The sequence below is a fragment of the Ptychodera flava genome, chromosome 7, assembly GCF_041260155.1.
Source record: "Ptychodera flava strain L36383 chromosome 7, AS_Pfla_20210202, whole genome shotgun sequence".
Taxonomy (NCBI): Eukaryota; Metazoa; Hemichordata; class Enteropneusta; family Ptychoderidae; genus Ptychodera; species Ptychodera flava.
The window spans coordinates 27,497,458-27,516,070 of record NC_091934.1 but is presented as its reverse complement, the minus strand read 5'-3'; the positions used below and the strand labels follow the sequence as shown (position 1 = coordinate 27,516,070).

General features: G+C 35.3%; 2 protein-coding genes across 3 annotated transcripts; one reads left to right on the top strand and one right to left on the bottom strand.

The window, feature by feature from the left end:
• Positions 1-121: 121 nt before the first annotated feature.
• LOC139137147 (mitotic spindle assembly checkpoint protein MAD2B-like) lies at positions 122-10,211 on the bottom strand. The gene is made up of 8 exons (XM_070705114.1): positions 10,015-10,211; positions 7,324-7,442; positions 6,431-6,502; positions 5,823-5,923; positions 2,694-2,788; positions 2,027-2,100; positions 991-1,083; positions 122-632 (listed from the first exon to the last, which is right to left on the bottom strand). The coding sequence occupies exons 1-8, from the start codon at positions 10,052-10,054 to the stop codon at positions 591-593; spliced, it is 636 nt and encodes a 211-aa protein (XP_070561215.1). The 5' UTR covers positions 10,055-10,211; the 3' UTR covers positions 122-590.
• Positions 10,212-10,304: 93 nt separating this feature from the next.
• Positions 10,305-18,057, top strand: LOC139137146 (sigma non-opioid intracellular receptor 1-like). Of its 2 annotated transcripts, XR_011553329.1 has the most exons (5): positions 10,305-10,474; positions 11,045-11,245; positions 11,789-11,881; positions 12,957-17,423; positions 17,780-18,057. XR_011553329.1 is itself a non-coding variant. In XM_070705111.1 (4 exons), exons 1-4 carry the CDS (start codon positions 10,312-10,314, stop codon positions 13,196-13,198), a joined length of 699 nt encoding a protein of 232 aa, XP_070561212.1. In that variant the 5' UTR covers positions 10,305-10,311; the 3' UTR covers positions 13,199-18,057. The 2 variants fall into 2 exon arrangements, 1 of the variants encoding a protein (XP_070561212.1); XM_070705111.1 differs by having other exon boundaries at positions 12,957-18,057.
• The last annotated feature ends 556 nt before the right edge of the window (positions 18,058-18,613 follow it).

The following is an 18,613-nucleotide window of genomic DNA, read 5'->3' as shown; positions in this document are numbered from 1 at the left end:
AACAAAGCTGACTGGAATATTATGGTTTGAAATTTATTTCTCAGTATGAGAGCATTAAAAGGTTTTGCCCAATATACAATGATGTGATGTTTTATACTCTGTACAAATAAGCAGTCTGTGATGGCATTGTCAAGTTTCTGTGGTATATAAACATCAATCTTTATTGTAAGCAGCTTAGAATAATGTCCTTAGTTTAAGTTAAATCAATCTTTAGAATAGACAACTGGACTCATATCTTTGCGAAAACAATCAACTTTTTTCATTTGTCTTCCAAAGCAAGTAATACCTTTATTCACTGGTTTCCTGTGTGACTGTCATCATACTTCCTTTGTAAACTTCAATGCTGTTTAATTCTTTAACACCAGATGAGTTGATATCATGGTCTATCATATAGGCTGATACCTCATTAATGTCTGTGTATCTGGATTACAGTTTTGTTCAAATGCATGATGAAGCAAAAAGTGACAACTGTGAGTCATGTACAAAGTGGCATTTTGTGCACTGTAACATGCATAGAACTTTTCCACAGCCACAAACTGATAGAGAAAACTTTCCCAGAATGGTCAGGAGCATCTGTCAAGTTTTCCGAATCATGGAACTTTCTGTGCACTTTCTTCCACATACAATTGCATCTGAAGAACAAACACACCAAAAGACAACACGTTACACTTACAACACTACTATGCGTGGGTACACAAATGTTTATAACGCATCAGCACAGAATGAACAACACGGCTGTCATATGCAGGGCGCCCTCAACGACAACACTGCGATTCTTTCGTTTATGAAGTTACTTGAAGAAAACTGACATCTGGCCTAGCCTTTTGTTCTTTTTTCATGATGGTGATGATGCCTTTCAGGTAGCCTAGTGATCTCTTTCACAGGTAGTCCTCTACTGGGAACTCAACACTTGGGATGACTTTGATATGAAAAACTCGGCAATTAAAATTTTTTGCATGTTATTCCTGTAGTTTGAATCTATGTATATACCTTGATGAGATCAGATGACATAGTCTTCAATGGGACCATCTTTGCATCTGGCATGGTGTAAGTTCTTTGATCAGCTTCCATCCAGGGAAAATCCTAAAACACAAGAGATGTATCCATCATTGAGATTCTTGCACTGGTGAAAAGTGATAACACAAAATTTCTGGCTGTGTGCAGTGTCTACAAGACTTGTAGCTTAATTGGCTGAATATCATTGACAATAATGACTCATTTCAAAGCTGCCAATCAGCTACTCAATGGCCCAAGTCTCAGACTTATAAGTTGCTGTGAATAATTACAATCTACCAATCAACTATACACTTCTGAGCTAATGCACTCTCTACAAGGTTGGCTGTAACGGATTACCTGACTACGAGGTTGAACACTCGCTGAAAGGCAGGTGCATGCATGTAAATGGGGTATGTAAATTCACAGGTGCTCGTACCACCGTTTTTAAAAATACTCAGGATATCATCTCACTTATTACATCTCACTTTTTTGTTCATTGTTATTTCTTTGACTTTCACTATTTTCATATTTTTTTAATTTTTGTGTTTTCAGTTTTTTACTTTGTAATTTTAAATTTGTACATTCTAATTTTGTTTCACTTAAGTCCACCCACTGTGAGAGAAGAGCCAAAGGCTCAACAGTTTATTGTTTTTAAATAAAAGCTAATAATAGTAATAACAAAACAAACACACACAAAGCAAGTGTTGCAGAAATCCACTGGTAGTCTAAGGTAATGTATTTCTTCTGGAATGAACTATCTCAATGGTACATCTTTTCCTAGTCCAGGGAAATCATAGACTGAAAGAGCTGTCACTTGAGGGAGCGTAGAGAGCGCCCTCGAGTGATGGATATTCCAGTCTAGGGAAACCAGTACTGGTCATGGACCTGTGATAATCGGATTCACTCAGGAATTCACTGTAGGAATTTATAATAAAATTCAACTTGTTTATCAATGGCCAAAATTCATGTTGATGGTCAGTCCTCTGCAGCATGAACGCTATTGGGAGGTGGAATTTGGATGTATAAATACCTGAATAAACTGCTTGTCTTCCATGCTGACAAATCCAGCTGCTTTGGTGTAAACCAGTACACTGAATGAAGAATCTGAATTGGTGTGAAAAAGGATAAGTAAAGTTCAGCTCCTACAATAGTACATTTTCTGTGCTGCAGGATACTGATTCTGTGATATCTTACATGGCTTCAGTGTAGAAAAGGACACACCTGTAGGTGTCATCTGTAAGGTTTTTTGCTATGCTCATGCAATGATTAAAATTCTTTTGGGAATTACTATCCTATAGAAAATATTCAATTCTTATATCAGCTATATACTAAACACTTTATTAAATCAGTTGAAGCTTATATTTTATGACTTTAAAGTAAGAAAAAAATTGTTTGGTAGAAACTCTTAATTCTTTACCAAATATTTTTATGTTTGCAATGTTATTTTATTCCGCACATGTCTGGACCAATTATTTTTGTAATGCATGGTATTTAAGGCAGGAGGCATACCGGTATAATACAGAACAAATATTATTATTATCATTATTGTTATTATAACTATCATGAATTTTCACATTTCTGCTAATTGCTAATAGTTTATGGAGAGGAAGCTCATGTAAAGCATGGTTATAAAAATGTTAAAATTGACAATAAAACTATCCATGACAAAAACACCAACAATATCTACCCCCTCTTACCTTGAGGGTTCTTTTCTAACATGGCATCACAGACATTTAATTTCAGCAGAAAGGCTCTCAGTGACTGCTCCAATCTTAGCAAGTAGCTATCATTCCTATAGAAAATAACGTGTCATTATGGTTTCTGTGTATCAATCGAAGTTGCATTGTTCTAAGTATAGGATAAAGCCCGAGTATGAGGGCTCTTCTTGTATATAAAGTCCAACCCAACGATATTGTAGGGCTGGACTTTATATACCAGAAGAGCCCGAGTACGAGGGTTTTATCCGACTTAAAAACTATCGCCCCTAACTGATATATTTTTGTTTTCAATGTGTTTACGTCAACCGTCCCCTTTGTCAATGTAACATGTTTAGGATATGAATTAAAACTTTTATTTGTGAAATAGCCTTCCAATGTAATGGAACATCCTATAAATGCCCTAGGGCACATTAGTTTATGTTTGTACCACCGCAGATTTTGTGTTGCAGCTGGTTTCCGCGGTGTTACCAAATTTGAATATTAAAACGTTCCAGATGTCTAGAGAATATGACATGTTCACTTTTGATTGGACAGTACTTTACTACGGCGCTGTCATTCGTTTCTGGAATTTGGTGACGTGGCGTGCTCCAGAGGTTAATATTTTTCTTCACAGTATGTTAGTTCCACTCTTGCAAGGAGCTCGAATTTGGTGCCGTCGCATCGTTGGTGGGTGTCGTTGTTTAAATCCCTTACATGTACATCGGGATGGAAGTTACTTCGAATTCCGTTGATGAAAAGATCAAAACAAAGAGGTTTGAAGTAATTGTAAATCAAAATGATTTTTCGGATATTCGCGAAACAAGAATACCTAAAACTACACAGGTGAATACAAAATGGGCTGCCAAGGTTTGGAATGATTGGGCAGAAAATAGAAATTCTATTGGCGTTTCAGTATTGCAGCATGACCGAGTGCCCATTGATTTCAGTGAGGTGAGTGCCATGGAGCTGAATTTTTGGCTGCAGTATTTTTATGTGGAAGTCCGTAAACGTGACGGCGAGAAGTACATACCAAACACACTTTATCAGTTGGCCTGTGGACTCCTACGACATTTAAGACATAATTTTGGACATTTTGATCTGAATTTCTTAGACGACAAGGATTCAAACTTTGTCACAAGTTGGCAAATTCTTGATGGTATGATGAAAAAGATGCACGCTGAAGGTTTAGGCTGCAAATGCGAGTCGAAAAATGCCATCACAACAGAACATGAAAAATTATTATAGTAGCCTTGGGCTGTCATACAAAATCTTCTTCTATACTTGCAAATGTTTTGGACTCAGAGGAAGAGACGAACAGAACACCGCAGCCTTGAAGTGACTCAATTTGCATTTGGTACGGACAGTGTTGGAAGCTACATTCAGTATATTGGCAGAGAAAGTAAAAATAATAAGCACGGGGTTCATCAGCGCAATGTCCAAAATAAAGTGATAAAACAGTACGGGAATCGTGATGATACTGAACGATGTGTTGTTGCTCTTTTCAATAAATACATTTCGTACATTCCATCCAAGGGACCATTTTATCGGCGACCCCTTGCCAGAAGCGACGACAAAGTCCAATTTTCCCTTCAGATCATAGGGAAAAATCTGTTAGAAGACTACATGTCTCGCATGTTTAAAAGTGCTGGAATTGAGGGAGAATATACAAATCACTGTTGGAAGGTAAGATGCTGCAAGATTAATACGCTTTCAATGTACTACAATACCTCAAGAAAATATTTGAAAATCATTTCACTAGTGAAAATAAGGCTGTGTGAAAATTTCTCAATGGAAATAAAAAAATGCCAAATGATGTTTTCACATTACCTAAACTTAACTCTTGGGTGATTGATTTGTTAGCTTTCAGAGTAAAATATGGCAAACCCACAATTTCATCGTGACTTGTTAAATTAAGTAGGAGAGATTTTGAGGAGGAAAATCTAGCCGAAATGTTCACAGGATATTACAGTGTTAAATGTCATATTTCAGGTCACCACTGCCACAGCACTTTATCAAGCAGGTGTGTCAGAGGATCTGATTATGAAGCGCACTGGTCACAGAAGTATTGATGCGGTCAGAGTGTACAAGCGCCCGTCAGATGAACAGTTACGTCATGTCTCGGACCTCTTACAGCCACAATCATCCAAAAAGGTAGGAGTTTGTAATTTTTATCTTGAAAATGCATTTAGTGTTTCCAGGATATCGATTGTTACATGCAACATGTGTAGGAATAATTTGTCTGACTGAACTGTAAGATTTGTGGCAAGTATTGAAATTAATGCTACGCCTTTTGTATTCACGGGAGTCGAAACCAGATATCAATACTATTTCAAACACCGGCGGGCAAAGGTCCATGTCCAACCCTGCCAAGCATGATATGAATGATTCGCTCCTTAAGCTTCCGGTTTCAATCGATTTGTCTGAGGATGCTGACCGCAGTACTCGCACCGAAAACCACGATCAGCCAGTTGCGTGCTTCAAATTCACCAGAAAAGACGTCTCTTTCGAAAAAAGTCTGTTTTGATTTGAATTCTCTTTATTTGGATAATTTATTCTAAAAAAGCAAATCTAGGGCCTTTTATATAAAAGCCCTAGGGCTTTTATGTAAAGTGTGCCTGGTGCTCATTAAAGTATTGCAGAAACAATTTCAATGGTGTATGGTTTAATTTATTTTTTACCCCGCAATTTCCCTGTGCTTCAGTGCCCTTCCCACTATTGCAATCCGCATTATGATTGTAACCAAGGCTTTACGAGTAAATAAAACACCCTGAATTGAGCACTCTGATTGGTCAATCAACAGTAGATAGTTTTTAACTTAGTATTGACAGGACAAGGTTACAGTTCTGGAGTGCATTTTCAGGAAAATTGTACAATTTTGATGTAAAATCAAAAGGTGTAGCCCATATGAAACTAACTTAACTAAGTACAATAAACCAGATTCTATGTTTATGTTAAAGATACACAAAATCTTTCCAAACTTCAGGTGAACAGATATAAATAGGAGCATGGAGACATAATGTACATTTTGTATCATGATGTATAAGGCACAGTTGGTATAATCTGACAAACTGACTTCTTACCTCCACTATTTTAAAACTCCAAAAAATGTATAATAGTAAAGTTGCTTACTTCAAGGAAGGTTCTTTGACTGGTGCAATCTCGAAAACAAATCTCTCCACAGGTTTTTGGTCTTTGTCCAGTATTGCAAGTGCTACCTGTTGGATCTCATCCTGCAACACAGGAGGTTATTAGAGGTCAATTGTCATCCATGTGGAAAATCAAAATGCAATAACACATTGATTATGGTTTCCTGAAATGTGATTTTTAAGACCAGTTTTGATCTCATTTGATCAGGTTTGATCTCATTGGTTTCTACGGCATGATTTTTGGTTTCACTTCAATATTTGGGGATGAAGGAACAGATACATACAGGAAGAAAGATGAAAATTAGAAAACCTGTTTTTCTTATTGGGCGCTGTCTGCTGATGAATATGGTGCTTAACCCTTTGAGTGCTCAAATTTTTCCCATAAAAATTTTAGTGCAACATGTTGCCACTTCTTATAAATTTTTCTGTAATCTTTTTATAATGTTGGACCAAATGGATATTACATTTCATCAACTACAGTTTTTGATCATAATTTTGGCAAAAATCTGGGTATATTTTATAAAGGCAATAAAAATTGACTTTGGCCTTGAAAGGGTTAATATAGAATGCAAATAAACCATACAGTCATACCTTTTCTACAAGTGGTTTTATACTTTGAAGTACATTCAGGATATACTGATTAACTTCAGGGTGACATGACATCTGAAAGTAGAGAAGAAAAGTGCATTAATTTCCTTTGTACAGGTATCAAACATGCAGAACTTTGCAACTTAACTCTTAGAGCTGATAGAATGAACTACTGAATGGCACCTGTGTTTTTGTTACTGTCGTTCCCCAGTCATGTTGCCAAAGTTCTCCTTGCTATATCAATGCAATCACATCTGAGGACAACAGAAATGTCACAAGGGTTCCAAAATGTACCAGAGACCTTAGCAAAATAAACTACGAAGGTTTCTATATCAAAAAAACTTTTGTAGATGTGATTAATCTTTTTATAGATTTATGTAGCTTACACATTCACACAAAACAAGCAAACTTCACACAAATCAGAACACACATAAACTCTAACCAACCAATAACATTGCGTTTTCCACATAGTTGAATCTATGCTCTCCTTTTTTAATTTGACAATATACTTTATAATTACATAAACATTTATACTTATCGAAACCTAAACAGATATTTATCTTACCAATACTATACCTAATAATTTTAGATTGCTGCTACTAGTGTTACAGGAAGAACTGAAACTTAAATCTAAAATTAGATTCGATGGAATGACTGTGAGATAAACAACTAAGTAATAGACAGGTATACATGACTGGAGGTTCATAAATTTTCAGTGATATTTTCCACTAGATGGCTTTAGAATGGTGTGAAAGAGCAACATGGTTCATCAAGTTTACAATCAGAAGGACTTTTCAGTGATTCATTCATCAATTTTCACTTCTTTCAATCTCTATCATTTATTAAGCACTATCTATAGAGCTGCAGAAGGACAATTTTGACATATGTGAACAAACCTGCACAGGGACATTGTACTTCTTCCTTCTTTCAAATATACCTGCAGGGTACACTTCTCTGATGTAGAGAATCAAATGGAATGCAACTTCAAGGAACTCGCACAGAATGTCTGCAGCGACTGTAATAACAACACAATAAAAATATGCACGGTTATCAAATTGAATACAGTATGATAGAATTTGTAAAACTCTTTTGAAATTCAGTGCTTTCAACTGATGGTCAAAAGATGTATCACTTGATAAGTGACAATGATATTTGATGATGTGATCTATGCTTCATTTAGGTATACATTTATGGACACTACTAGAGTAATCATTAAAATACTGTCCATAAAGTATACCCATAAAATGTGGTAAATGGATAATACACAGATTCTTGAGGGCCTATGGGCAAACTTTTACTATTTGCATGAACGTAGCAGTGTTACTTCAAGTTTTTTGGTCTTTAAACATGGAATTTAGACTGCTGTATCCTAAATTACAAATCTGTAAATATTCCTTGTCAAATTGACAACCTGATATGCAAGTCACTCAAATACCACTGAATAGCATAAAGGTAACCAATGTTGGCTACATGTAGATCTCCGATTGTAAGAAAGTGAGGAAACATCGTATTCAATGATGCAAAATAATGCATACAAAAAGGTCACCATCTCTCTCTCTCTCTCTCTTCAAGGCTTCATGTTTTTGTTGAATAACTAACTGGTGGAGGAGAAAGTCATGCTCAGATTTTTCTTTATGTATTACTTGGTATGAACTACCACAGTATTTGTTTTAAGTAATCATGTCACGGCATGGTTTAAAAGCTATCCTGAACAATGCTGTAAGCTTATAGGCCCCTATCCTTTCCTAAAACCAAGGAGAAGTGCATGGCAAATGTCAATAGGTCCTTCTGTCCATAAATAACTCACAGTACAGATTTTGGAAAGTACTCTGACAGCTTAACCCCTATCCAGCAAGGCCCTTCACTTTTATATCTGCCAAATCAGTAATAAGTAAGGTAAACTTAACATATATTTACCAACTTGACACACTGTCTTATGGTAGGTTTAGCCAAGGTCATGGAGTGACCATTGTTTAGCCAGTAAAAATCATGACTCTTCGAGTATCTCTATGTTTTCAGGGGCGATCAAATGTTCAGGTCTTGTGATAAATGCAACACACAGGACTTGCTATGCCTGGTGTGAACGAACTTGACCTGATTGTGACATATGAACTTTGCAGGATAAGGGTTACTAAAAGCCCCTGTAGCTGTAACTCTTGAAATTTGTCGACCTGAAAAAGGCTTTCTATTTTCTCTGGTTTTCTTTAAATTCTACAGATTTAAAGGATATAGTCTTTTACCACTGAAAAATTGGACAAGTAAATTTAAATTTTAACCGTTATTTTGATTTCCCGCCATTTTAAAAATTGGTAATATTACAAAGAAAACATAGCATATGGTGTCCCAGTGGAAAACATTCAGCACTATGCATTATATTGGACTACTCTGTTGTTTCTGTGAAGATTCCAATGCATATATGCACTGCGTACTGTGTTTTTGCTTTATCTGCATGAGGGCGCCATTTTATGTTTGGGCAAACATTTATTATTTATCTTGCTCAAAATTGCACATGTCGTCCCAGTGGACAGTTTATTCTACCTGTATAAACACCCCTCAATGAGTACATTTCCATGAACTTGTTATAGTTTGGAAGTAAAATCACAAAAAATAATGCTAAAAGATACAGCTATCGGGCCTTTAATACTTCTTTTGTGACTGAACACTGAAAATAACTGTAGTCTGATTTGTGACAAAACACAGCACATTAAACGAGCCATTTGAGAAACATTTCAAGCTAAAGTTGGCATGGCACTTTGTACATGCATGGATGATGGAAGTTATTGTTATTGCTTCCAAAAATTTTTTTTCTACATTCAGATTACTGATGAAGGATCATACAATAGAATCCTATAACAGCACAATCTCATTACAATAACTGCTCTGAAACTTTCAAAACAATAGTTATCTAAAATATGATCGAGGGTCCATGACTTACACTTTAAAGAACACTGTAAGATTTACACGGAGGAAAAGAGCAAAGTTACACACAGATATCTGAGACTGTATACGAACAACTTTGAGTAGATGTCTAAAATTCTCCTTTGTATTGTATTGTGTGGTAATACTATAGGAGGGTACAAATAAGTGACCTGAAGCTCAAACCCTGGACACGACCTTTGACTATGTTCAAAATCCTTTTGAATTTTATCTCGACATCGCTGTTCACCATAGGATGACTATGAAGTCAAAAGGAATTTGCGGCATTATTTAACATTAGTGGCTCACGTGATTCTATAGTCCAAATGAGCAAACTACTATTCACTGTTAGTGTTACTCTGAGGATATGAGCGTAAACAATGGAACGGTTATCAAGACTAGTTTATAATATCAAATTTTTACTTTCACATCCTCCCTCCTCAATTGTGTTTCTAGTATTTTGCTGATGTTCCCTTGGCGGTTTCTGTTATATGTAAATAATACAAATTACATTTTAGGAAGTCAAAGCAAAGTTCATGGTCTTGCAGTTGATTATAGTTGCCTTTCTAGTTTTCAATATTTTAAGTACACCTTGGGTGTACAAAAATAGACACAGCCACTGTGAACTCTCGGCTCAGAAGCAGACAGCAAAATCAGTTTTCTCGTTTTACCTTGTGTCACATCGACATCTTGTGCCTCACTTGACGACATGACTGAAGCCTTCAAAAACGGTTAATTTCAGCTCTGCAAATTCACCAAATGTCCGAAAACGTCAGAGAGGAAACAATATTTGCTGAGAAGTCAAAATTTCCACCGATGGAAACGACATATTACTGCTTTATGCCCTCATAGCTCATCTGTTGAGAAAGGCTTATTGATTGGATTAAACTTAGGAAGCTCTATTTCACACAAAAAGACACGACCAATCGGATCATCTTTAACATTGTAAAATTAGCCACCATCTGCGCATGCTCAAATCGCGCAGCTCGTCCAAAATGGCAGGTTTCATGAAACTTTTGAAGTGGGCAATTATTATTGGTCTAGCAGTGTTTGCAATTCAGTTTTGGTTGGAAACTAAATCGTTCCTTACGGATGACCAAGCAATAGCGAAAATTACAGAAAAATATGCAGGTAAGAATTGTGTCAGTATTTGCAATTCTCCATTTTCCGTGTACTGTATCCGTTGTGACTGTCAGTGACATGGCCTTGATGTTCAGACGACGTACCTGGGACACACCGACATTACTCATCACTCCAGATCGGTTAAACTTTGCAGGAATAACAGTAAATCTGACTATTAGAAAACTATTAGAAAGGTTTACGGGCGTAACTGAAAAAAAACCGCGTTGCATTCACTATTTACAGAATCACATGTATCTGTACTGTAGTCTGTAACATATCCGAAAAATGATGGAAATGAGTACAGCGTTGAAATCTTTGGAATTTTCAAACTAATATTTATTTTGTGTTTGACTACGTACCGTTGTTTACACCATTGTCTCGAGGTCATGCTGTTTATTTAATAAAAGTAAAATAAACAAAAAAAGGCAAATCCTCGTAGACCTTTTAGCTTTTTTTTGAAATAATGAAAAATAATTCAACATAAATCCTGAAAGTGAAATAAGAAGTTCAATACGAATAAACAATAATTATGACACCTGTTTTTTAACACAGTCGTTAACCTCTATATATTTTTCATAGGCAAAAACCATGAAGAATCATTCAAAAAAATAGCTGCTGAGCTCAGAGAAAAGTATCCAGGGCATATTTTGAAAGAAAAAGATATGCAATGGATATTTGTTAATGCTGGTGGTTGGATGGGATCTATGTGCGTGCTACATGCATCCCTATCAGAGTATATTTTATTCTTTGGTACAGCAGTGGATACAGTAGGGCACTCAGGTAACAACATGTAATCAGCTTTATTTTCATTTAACTTTCGCTGGTATTCTGTAAACAATCAACTCATTGTATACAATAAATGGTATACACACTTGTGCATATAGAAGTTGCTTATGTTTCCACAACTTTCAGGTCCCTTGCAGGATTTTATTCAAAATGTGAAATAGCATTCCATTTTAATTTGAACTGAAAAAGTTGCTAAATTGTGTGACGTTTTAAAGTAACAAATGGTCTTATAGGAAAGTTTTACTTTTCAAACTATTAATATTCAGTCATCATCAGGAAAGGCAATATGAAATTTTTGGAAAGTTTGTTCATAATATATGATTTAGAATTGAAAAGCACTTTGTAGAATGTTCTTGTTTTTCATTTCAGACAGGTCGTCAGCTTTTGTTTACCTTGATGTATACAACAGATGATACAGATCTATTTTTAGTTCAATTCAACAAATAACCAGGCAGTCATATCAATGTCCTTTCAAATAAGATGCAAAATATGACCTGCTGCGGTATTGTATAACATGTGGTTTTTTCTCTTTTTAAGGTCGTTACTGGGCCAATATATCTGACACTATTCTTGTTGGAAAATTCAGGCAGTGGAAAGAAGGGGCCTTGAAAAGTGAAGTTTATGGACCTGGTTAGTAAAACCTTAGCTAGAAATTCACAATAAATACATTTTTGATATAACAGTAGTATAAATTTATGGGTAATCATGCTTCTGTCCTTGTAATAAAAATTCAATAAACAAAGTTTTTATTAAGCTATGAAGATATCCTTTCCACTCAGAACATAAACTGTTGGTGAAATTATCTTCCTTTATAGTGAATCCAGTAGCTTCTTGAATGCAGTAAGTTAAAATGGCCCAAGCTAAATGAAAATCAATATTACAGTATTCATACACTGTTACTATCTATGGTATATATAGAAATAGGCAAATGTTACTGGTCATTGACCCTTGCTACTGTCATGTTGAGTTCATTGTATGCTGTTGTGTAAGGTGACAAAGGTTTCCATGCTACAGTTCTGTTGTGTAGATCTATATCTGTCCTGTACTGTTCACTGAAGCATGCTGGATTATTTCAGATCAGTGATTCATGTTGCGATGTAGGTGTAAATACATTGACATGGTAACTTGTCTGCAGACATACTGTCATCACTTTGTCCACCACAGGCAGAGAGAACAGTATTGTATATGGATGGCCTCCACTGTCTGCATATGTTGGAAAGCAGAATTATTGGCCTGACAATCAGGTCTAAATTTGTCACTGCAGAAGGGCGTTCTTAATGCCAAGTGATGTAAAATTTTGTTATGCTTCAGTCTTTCAATAGAAAAATTATCTCGAGATGTGATAGTTCATTTATCATGCTGGTGACATGAGCACATTCTGTCATAATTTAAAACCCAGATATTGCGAAGACATCCTTTGACAGAGAACTTGTTTCAAATCTTCATACAACAATTATACTTCAGTAAGTCTGGTATACCAGTGCATTTACAAACATCAATACTGTATTGCAGCTGATGTAAAACTATATTGACATAAAAAATCAAAGAAGAAACAAACACAAGATATTTATACAAATTTTGTTATTTTAATATATAAAAAAACTCTAGCTTTTCTATTCTTTACCAGTGTATGTGGTGCATGCTTTGATAGCGTATGATAGATAACTTTGTTCACAGAAAGTCTTGTTTTGCTTTGTTCCGCCAGGTGATACCGTTACGCACAGTGTAGGGGAGGCCGCGGCAGTGCAGTGGTCAGAAGGTACATGGATGGTGGAGTATGGCAGAGGTTTCATACCATCCGCAATGGTCTTTGCACTGGCAGATACAGTATTCGGAACCACGGATTTCGTCACTCTGTTTTATACCCTGAGAATCTATGGCAAAGCCTTGGTTCAGGAAGGAATGTTGACCGTCTCTGATTGGTATTACAAAGTCAAAGAGATGTGATATCACCGGATTAGTTTGTAATTATTTGGTAAGCCACGTTTTTTCAGAACATATCTATCTGAATGCTTGATTTTATAAAAGTGGGTGTATTATGGTTTACTTATAGAGAATATGTTTAAAATAACTCAACCACGTTGAGCAATGACAATCTGAAATACTGGGAATAATTAGGGATGTGGAACATTTTGGTTACTGGTGGCAAAAATACAGGTATAGCCGGTTACAAGTTGTATGTGAATACATCAAATTTGTTAAAAATGTCCCTGATATTTTATTAAAACAAATAATTTTCACAGCTGGTAAACTTTAGCGTACAGTGGGTTGTTTTTGCCGACTGGTGGGCAGATCGTCCATGTAGCCGACACGAGCATGAACTGTCTGATACCGGCTACCAAATACTATGAAAATAGTAAAGAATGAGCTACAAAATCACTATCAGTTTTAAGTTGCAGGTAGAATAAGTCTGTGCCTTTGTATAAAATACTATAAAAATAGTAGAAAGTGAGCAACAAGCTGAAAGTTAGTCGAGGAGACCTTAAACGCATATCATTAGCATCTCATTGTCGGCTACATAGACTGTGTGCAGACTGGTGGTAGTTTTTCTACATCGCTATGGATGACAAGGATGTTATTAAAGTGCATTATGTTACCATTTTGTTCTACAGCTGAGAAGTATTCTCACTGGTCTGAAAACTGCTTGAATACATGCAATACAGGAGTTTGATTGTTTTAAAACAAATTGTTAAACATGTTACCAATTTTACTTTGATTTACTGTCTCTGATGGAAAAGGTTGTAGACAGGTATGCTCAGGGTGAGCAAATTAAAATGCTCAAATATTTAGAATCATGAATAATGAGTGCAGTTACCATCCTGCTAGTCTGGTTGAGCAGTTAATCCTCTTGCTAACAAGGGGTTTATGCCCTCAAGTGTCAATTTGAATGAAGTCGAAGAGGTACCAATTAGGTTCTCTTTTATTAAATATATCATTTGCTCATTTCCTTTCAACTGTCTGAAAATGGATGGGTATTTTTTAAATATCAAATTACTGTCACTATTGTTTTGACACTTTTAATTTTTTATTGTTTTAGAAATTCTGTGGGATCGAAAACATTCAAAATTTAGACATTCGGTAAAATATTGAAAATTGAAATCGAAATGACGGGATGTACATAGTATCGGTTATGTGATAAGGAATTGAGACAAGGTCTTGTTAAAAAATGTGCAAAATTAGACATTCCAGGAAATATTGAAAAAATGAAATTGAAATAATAGAATGTGATTTAGTACTAGTTATATGGTAAGGAATGAATACAGGGTACTTCTTTACTCATTCAGGCTGTGTTGTTAGAGCCCTGGACTTGCAGTGGTGTTTGTCAAAAACTGGTTTCTCACCATTGAATGTATCATTGTATCAAGGCATACCCATGGTCAGATGGGGTGGTAGCAAATTGAAATCTGGGTAGAGGTGTATTTTCAACTTTCAAAAAGCTTGACTTGAAACAAATTGGTATATGATGAAGGCATAGCCAAGTGAGAACATTTTACTTTGATAGGATTTAACCAATCAAGGGCATCATTTCAGTTTTCTACAATATTCCTTGTTCATATGATTTGTTGATAAATTTCATACTCTTAATTATGTATGTTAATTGTTTTATTAATTATATCAGTAACAGGCACTGTGTATTTGGTATAACAAGATGTTGAGTCATTGAAGGTGTATTAATTCATGCATCGTGTACGATTACTGTAATTGTCAGTACAGGGCTGAGCAAATCATTTTCAGATCAACAAACCCACCAGCTAGTCTCTGACTTAACCTAGCCTGCTAGTCAACATATTTGGTACCAGCTTCATAATTCACTGGTCCATTTACCTAGTAGAAGATAACACTGCTAGCCCAGTCATAAACGATCTTGGGCAGGTTGATTTGCTCATCCCTGCTACAACTAATGAGGTATTCTTTTAATTTACTATATTTACTTTCATCTGTAGTAGAGTTGAGAAGTACATGGAGAGTTCAGCTCAAATCTCATTTCCATATTCTTTAATTTGTGCTAAATTACAGAAAAAATCTTATGATATATACACTAGTCTATACATTAAATTATCTGTGAAAAGTTAGAATATTGTACTTGTAACATTTATGTATATGCTGGCATGAAATGCAAAGTTAGAGTGTTCTCTAAGAGCATATGATGTATTTAAACTTGTTTAAATCCAGGAATACAAAGAAGGTTTTTTGTGCTGGGCTACCTGAGATCCTGATCTTATACAAAAAAGCCAAAGCATGATATGAAAGCAGAAATGAGACTTCAGTTCTAATCCGTATCTAATGGTGTTTCTTAACAATGGCAGTAGGTGAGACAGGCTGTTTTATTGTATATGAATGCCTGGATCTTGTACAAAAAGCAATAACAAGATATGAAAGCAGAAATATTACATCGGTTCCAATCTGTACCAGCTGATGTTTCTCCACAATAGCAGAAGTAGGTGACACAGGCAGATTTATATCAGGTGGATGACATATTTTGTCAAGTGGTGGAAATTTTGTTTCATTGGCAACAGTTGCGCCAAACATAAAATCTGATATCATGGTTTAATCTTGTACTTTTAGAATCAGCCACCATTGAATACATCTTTAGAAAGTGTTGAATTCTCTAACTTTACTGTGTATGATCCAATAATACATTAATATTTATCTGGTTTTCCGAATTATGTATGCATTAGGTATAAATCATGTTTGATTTTCTGAAGGAAAAAACTGATCATGATTGATTATTTGAATAAAAAGACCTTGGACTATATTGATAATGATCGTGCATCCGCTGTCAAAGAAACAAAATCATGTCAATATTTTCATCTTCCACAGTCAGTTATAGTGTCTCATGTGAATCAGTGAATGTTTTCCATTGATAATAGGTCATTTCCATTTGATTTTTTTATGGAAGTGAATTCATTTAATTAACAAATTAAGAATTCAATGTATTCAGTGCAAAATACAATGAAATTGTTGATAAAAGAAAATTATCATGAGAGTCTATCTCATGTTATGGTAATATGTTTTGAAAGGTCAAAATACTATAAAAAATTTGAGTTACTGAAAGGTTTATATTTTAAAATGTTTTGATGACTGTGATCATGAATTAGCCCTCGAATAATAAGGAAACTGATATGTTTGTGAACCAGGTGTAATCAGAACCATCAATGCAATTGTGTAATTAAGGTATTATTAAATAAGCTTGAAATTGTGTGCTAGCTTTGATCGTAGTGGTTGATGAATTACTCGTGGTTCAGAAAGATTATTTAAGGGTATTACACATTTTAGAGCAAGAACATGTCAGTGTTTACACATGGAGAAGGATAAACATTTGCTTTGTCAGTGTTAAAACCATGAGATATATCTTCCAAAATAGTCTTTCCATAAATTCCCCAGTTCTTCCCTCAGCGGAATAGCAGTGTTTTTTAAGACAGAGAATTATTCATACTCAGTTTTAGGAGGGATAGTTTTACAATGTAAGTCAGCAATCTCCGGATACAGGCCTTTGCTACACCTCTGTCTGTCTCTATCACATTTTGTTCTCTGCTAATGAATGGTGTTGAAAAGTAAAAGACATCACACACATGCAGGCTTTTTTAACTCAGAGAAGCCTTTTACAGAAAAGAAGATTAGTGGAAGATATGCCAAAAGTAGCTTTTAATAGAGGATTTCATTCCATGATAATCTTTTGTACACTTGTACCATTCAATCTCTGAAAAAAAATGACTCTTGTTGTCAGTTTAATCGTAAGACCACCTTACTCATGCTGTACATTTTTGATGTTACTGTAACTCCTCTTTTTTCTCTGACATGGAAGGTTATTCTCAGGTATATCACCGACAAAATATTTCAGAGCAACACCTATGATTCATCTTGAAGTAAGCTTCGCTTGTTTAAAATATCTTGTGCAAACAAACCAATGTAATTTAATGAAATGTTTTCCAAGATTTTTGTTAATAAGAAACTACTGATTTGACGGAACTGACCAACAAATCTGAATTCAAATCAGCAGATGATCATCATAATATTTTTTTGTACATTGTTGATTCAGAACAGCGTGGTCATGTTTCTTTCTTAGGTTTGTAGGTGTGTATTAAATGAACTTTCAATAAGGTGCAAGCAAAAAATTTGAATTAGAAGATAAGTACAATATATTATAATAAGTATTGTCAGGTGATTTAAGGTAGAACGCACCTCAGAGACAGACATTCGGACTCTCAAACTTTTACAATTCTGTTCTGATATACCACATGGGGGATTCATTTTAAAGCTCTTGGTGAAAGAAAACTTTTCACTGGCTTAGTTTTTCGAAATTCGAAAATTTTTATTTTTCTCAAAGAGTAAACACAGGGATGGCGGCCATTTTTAATTTCTAATTTCGGTAAATCTTGGGTATTTGTTTCTCTAGTACCAAAATTTGCACGGTGACCCGCTATTTTTATTCTTGATTTTGAAAGAGAATGATTGAAAGATTCCTCGAGGAAAGTTAGAGGAAAATTTAAGTCTTTCACTTTCGAGGTGCATACTACTTTAAACGAGTAAGATTACATATTCTAGATGAAAGTTGAATTGTGATGTCATAAAATGTTTTCTTAAATTTCCAGTAAACTGGATTGAAAGATTTGTAATTTTCTTGCATCCCTTGTGTAGTCCCCCTCCAAGGAAAGTGCAAGGAATGCTGCCACATCAAGTATCCACCAATGTATCTCTGAACATTCCATTATACAATTTGTATCTGAGCATAGAATATCATTTTCCATGAATAGACTTACTATGTACCTGAACGTACTCGTAAAATAAAAATGCACGGAAATGAATTTGTTTGTGTGGTCCATGATTTTGACATAAAATTGAGACGTGTATGTTTTTATATGAGATCCATGTAAAACTGGTCATGGCTGTAGCGAGTGAGGTTTCAACACTGAGATATGCTAAACAATATCTTGTAGCTACCACAGGGAACCCAGAAATCTGGTTGTTGTTGCTTGTATTGTTGTTTATGTTCGTATTAGTTATGGTTTTTTGTTGACCAATAAAATTCAACGCATATAAACATATTCTCGTTGTTGTTTGAAACGTAATGTAGATGTCATAAGAAACACTACAAGGATCCTACCATTATTTGACCCACTGCAACTCTCCCAACGTACACTCTCTACCTACAGAGTGTGCATTGGGTCAAACACGGTCACAGAGTGATATTGTTGGCCAAATAATAGTAGTGCTTCTTGTGTTTCTTATTAGATTTGAAACAACAACACAATAGTTATGATCATTTAATTTTATTGGTCAACAACAACACAAAATACAACAACAACAACAACCATATTTCTTGGTTTCCTGTGATAGCTACGTGTCCTGATCTAACTCACC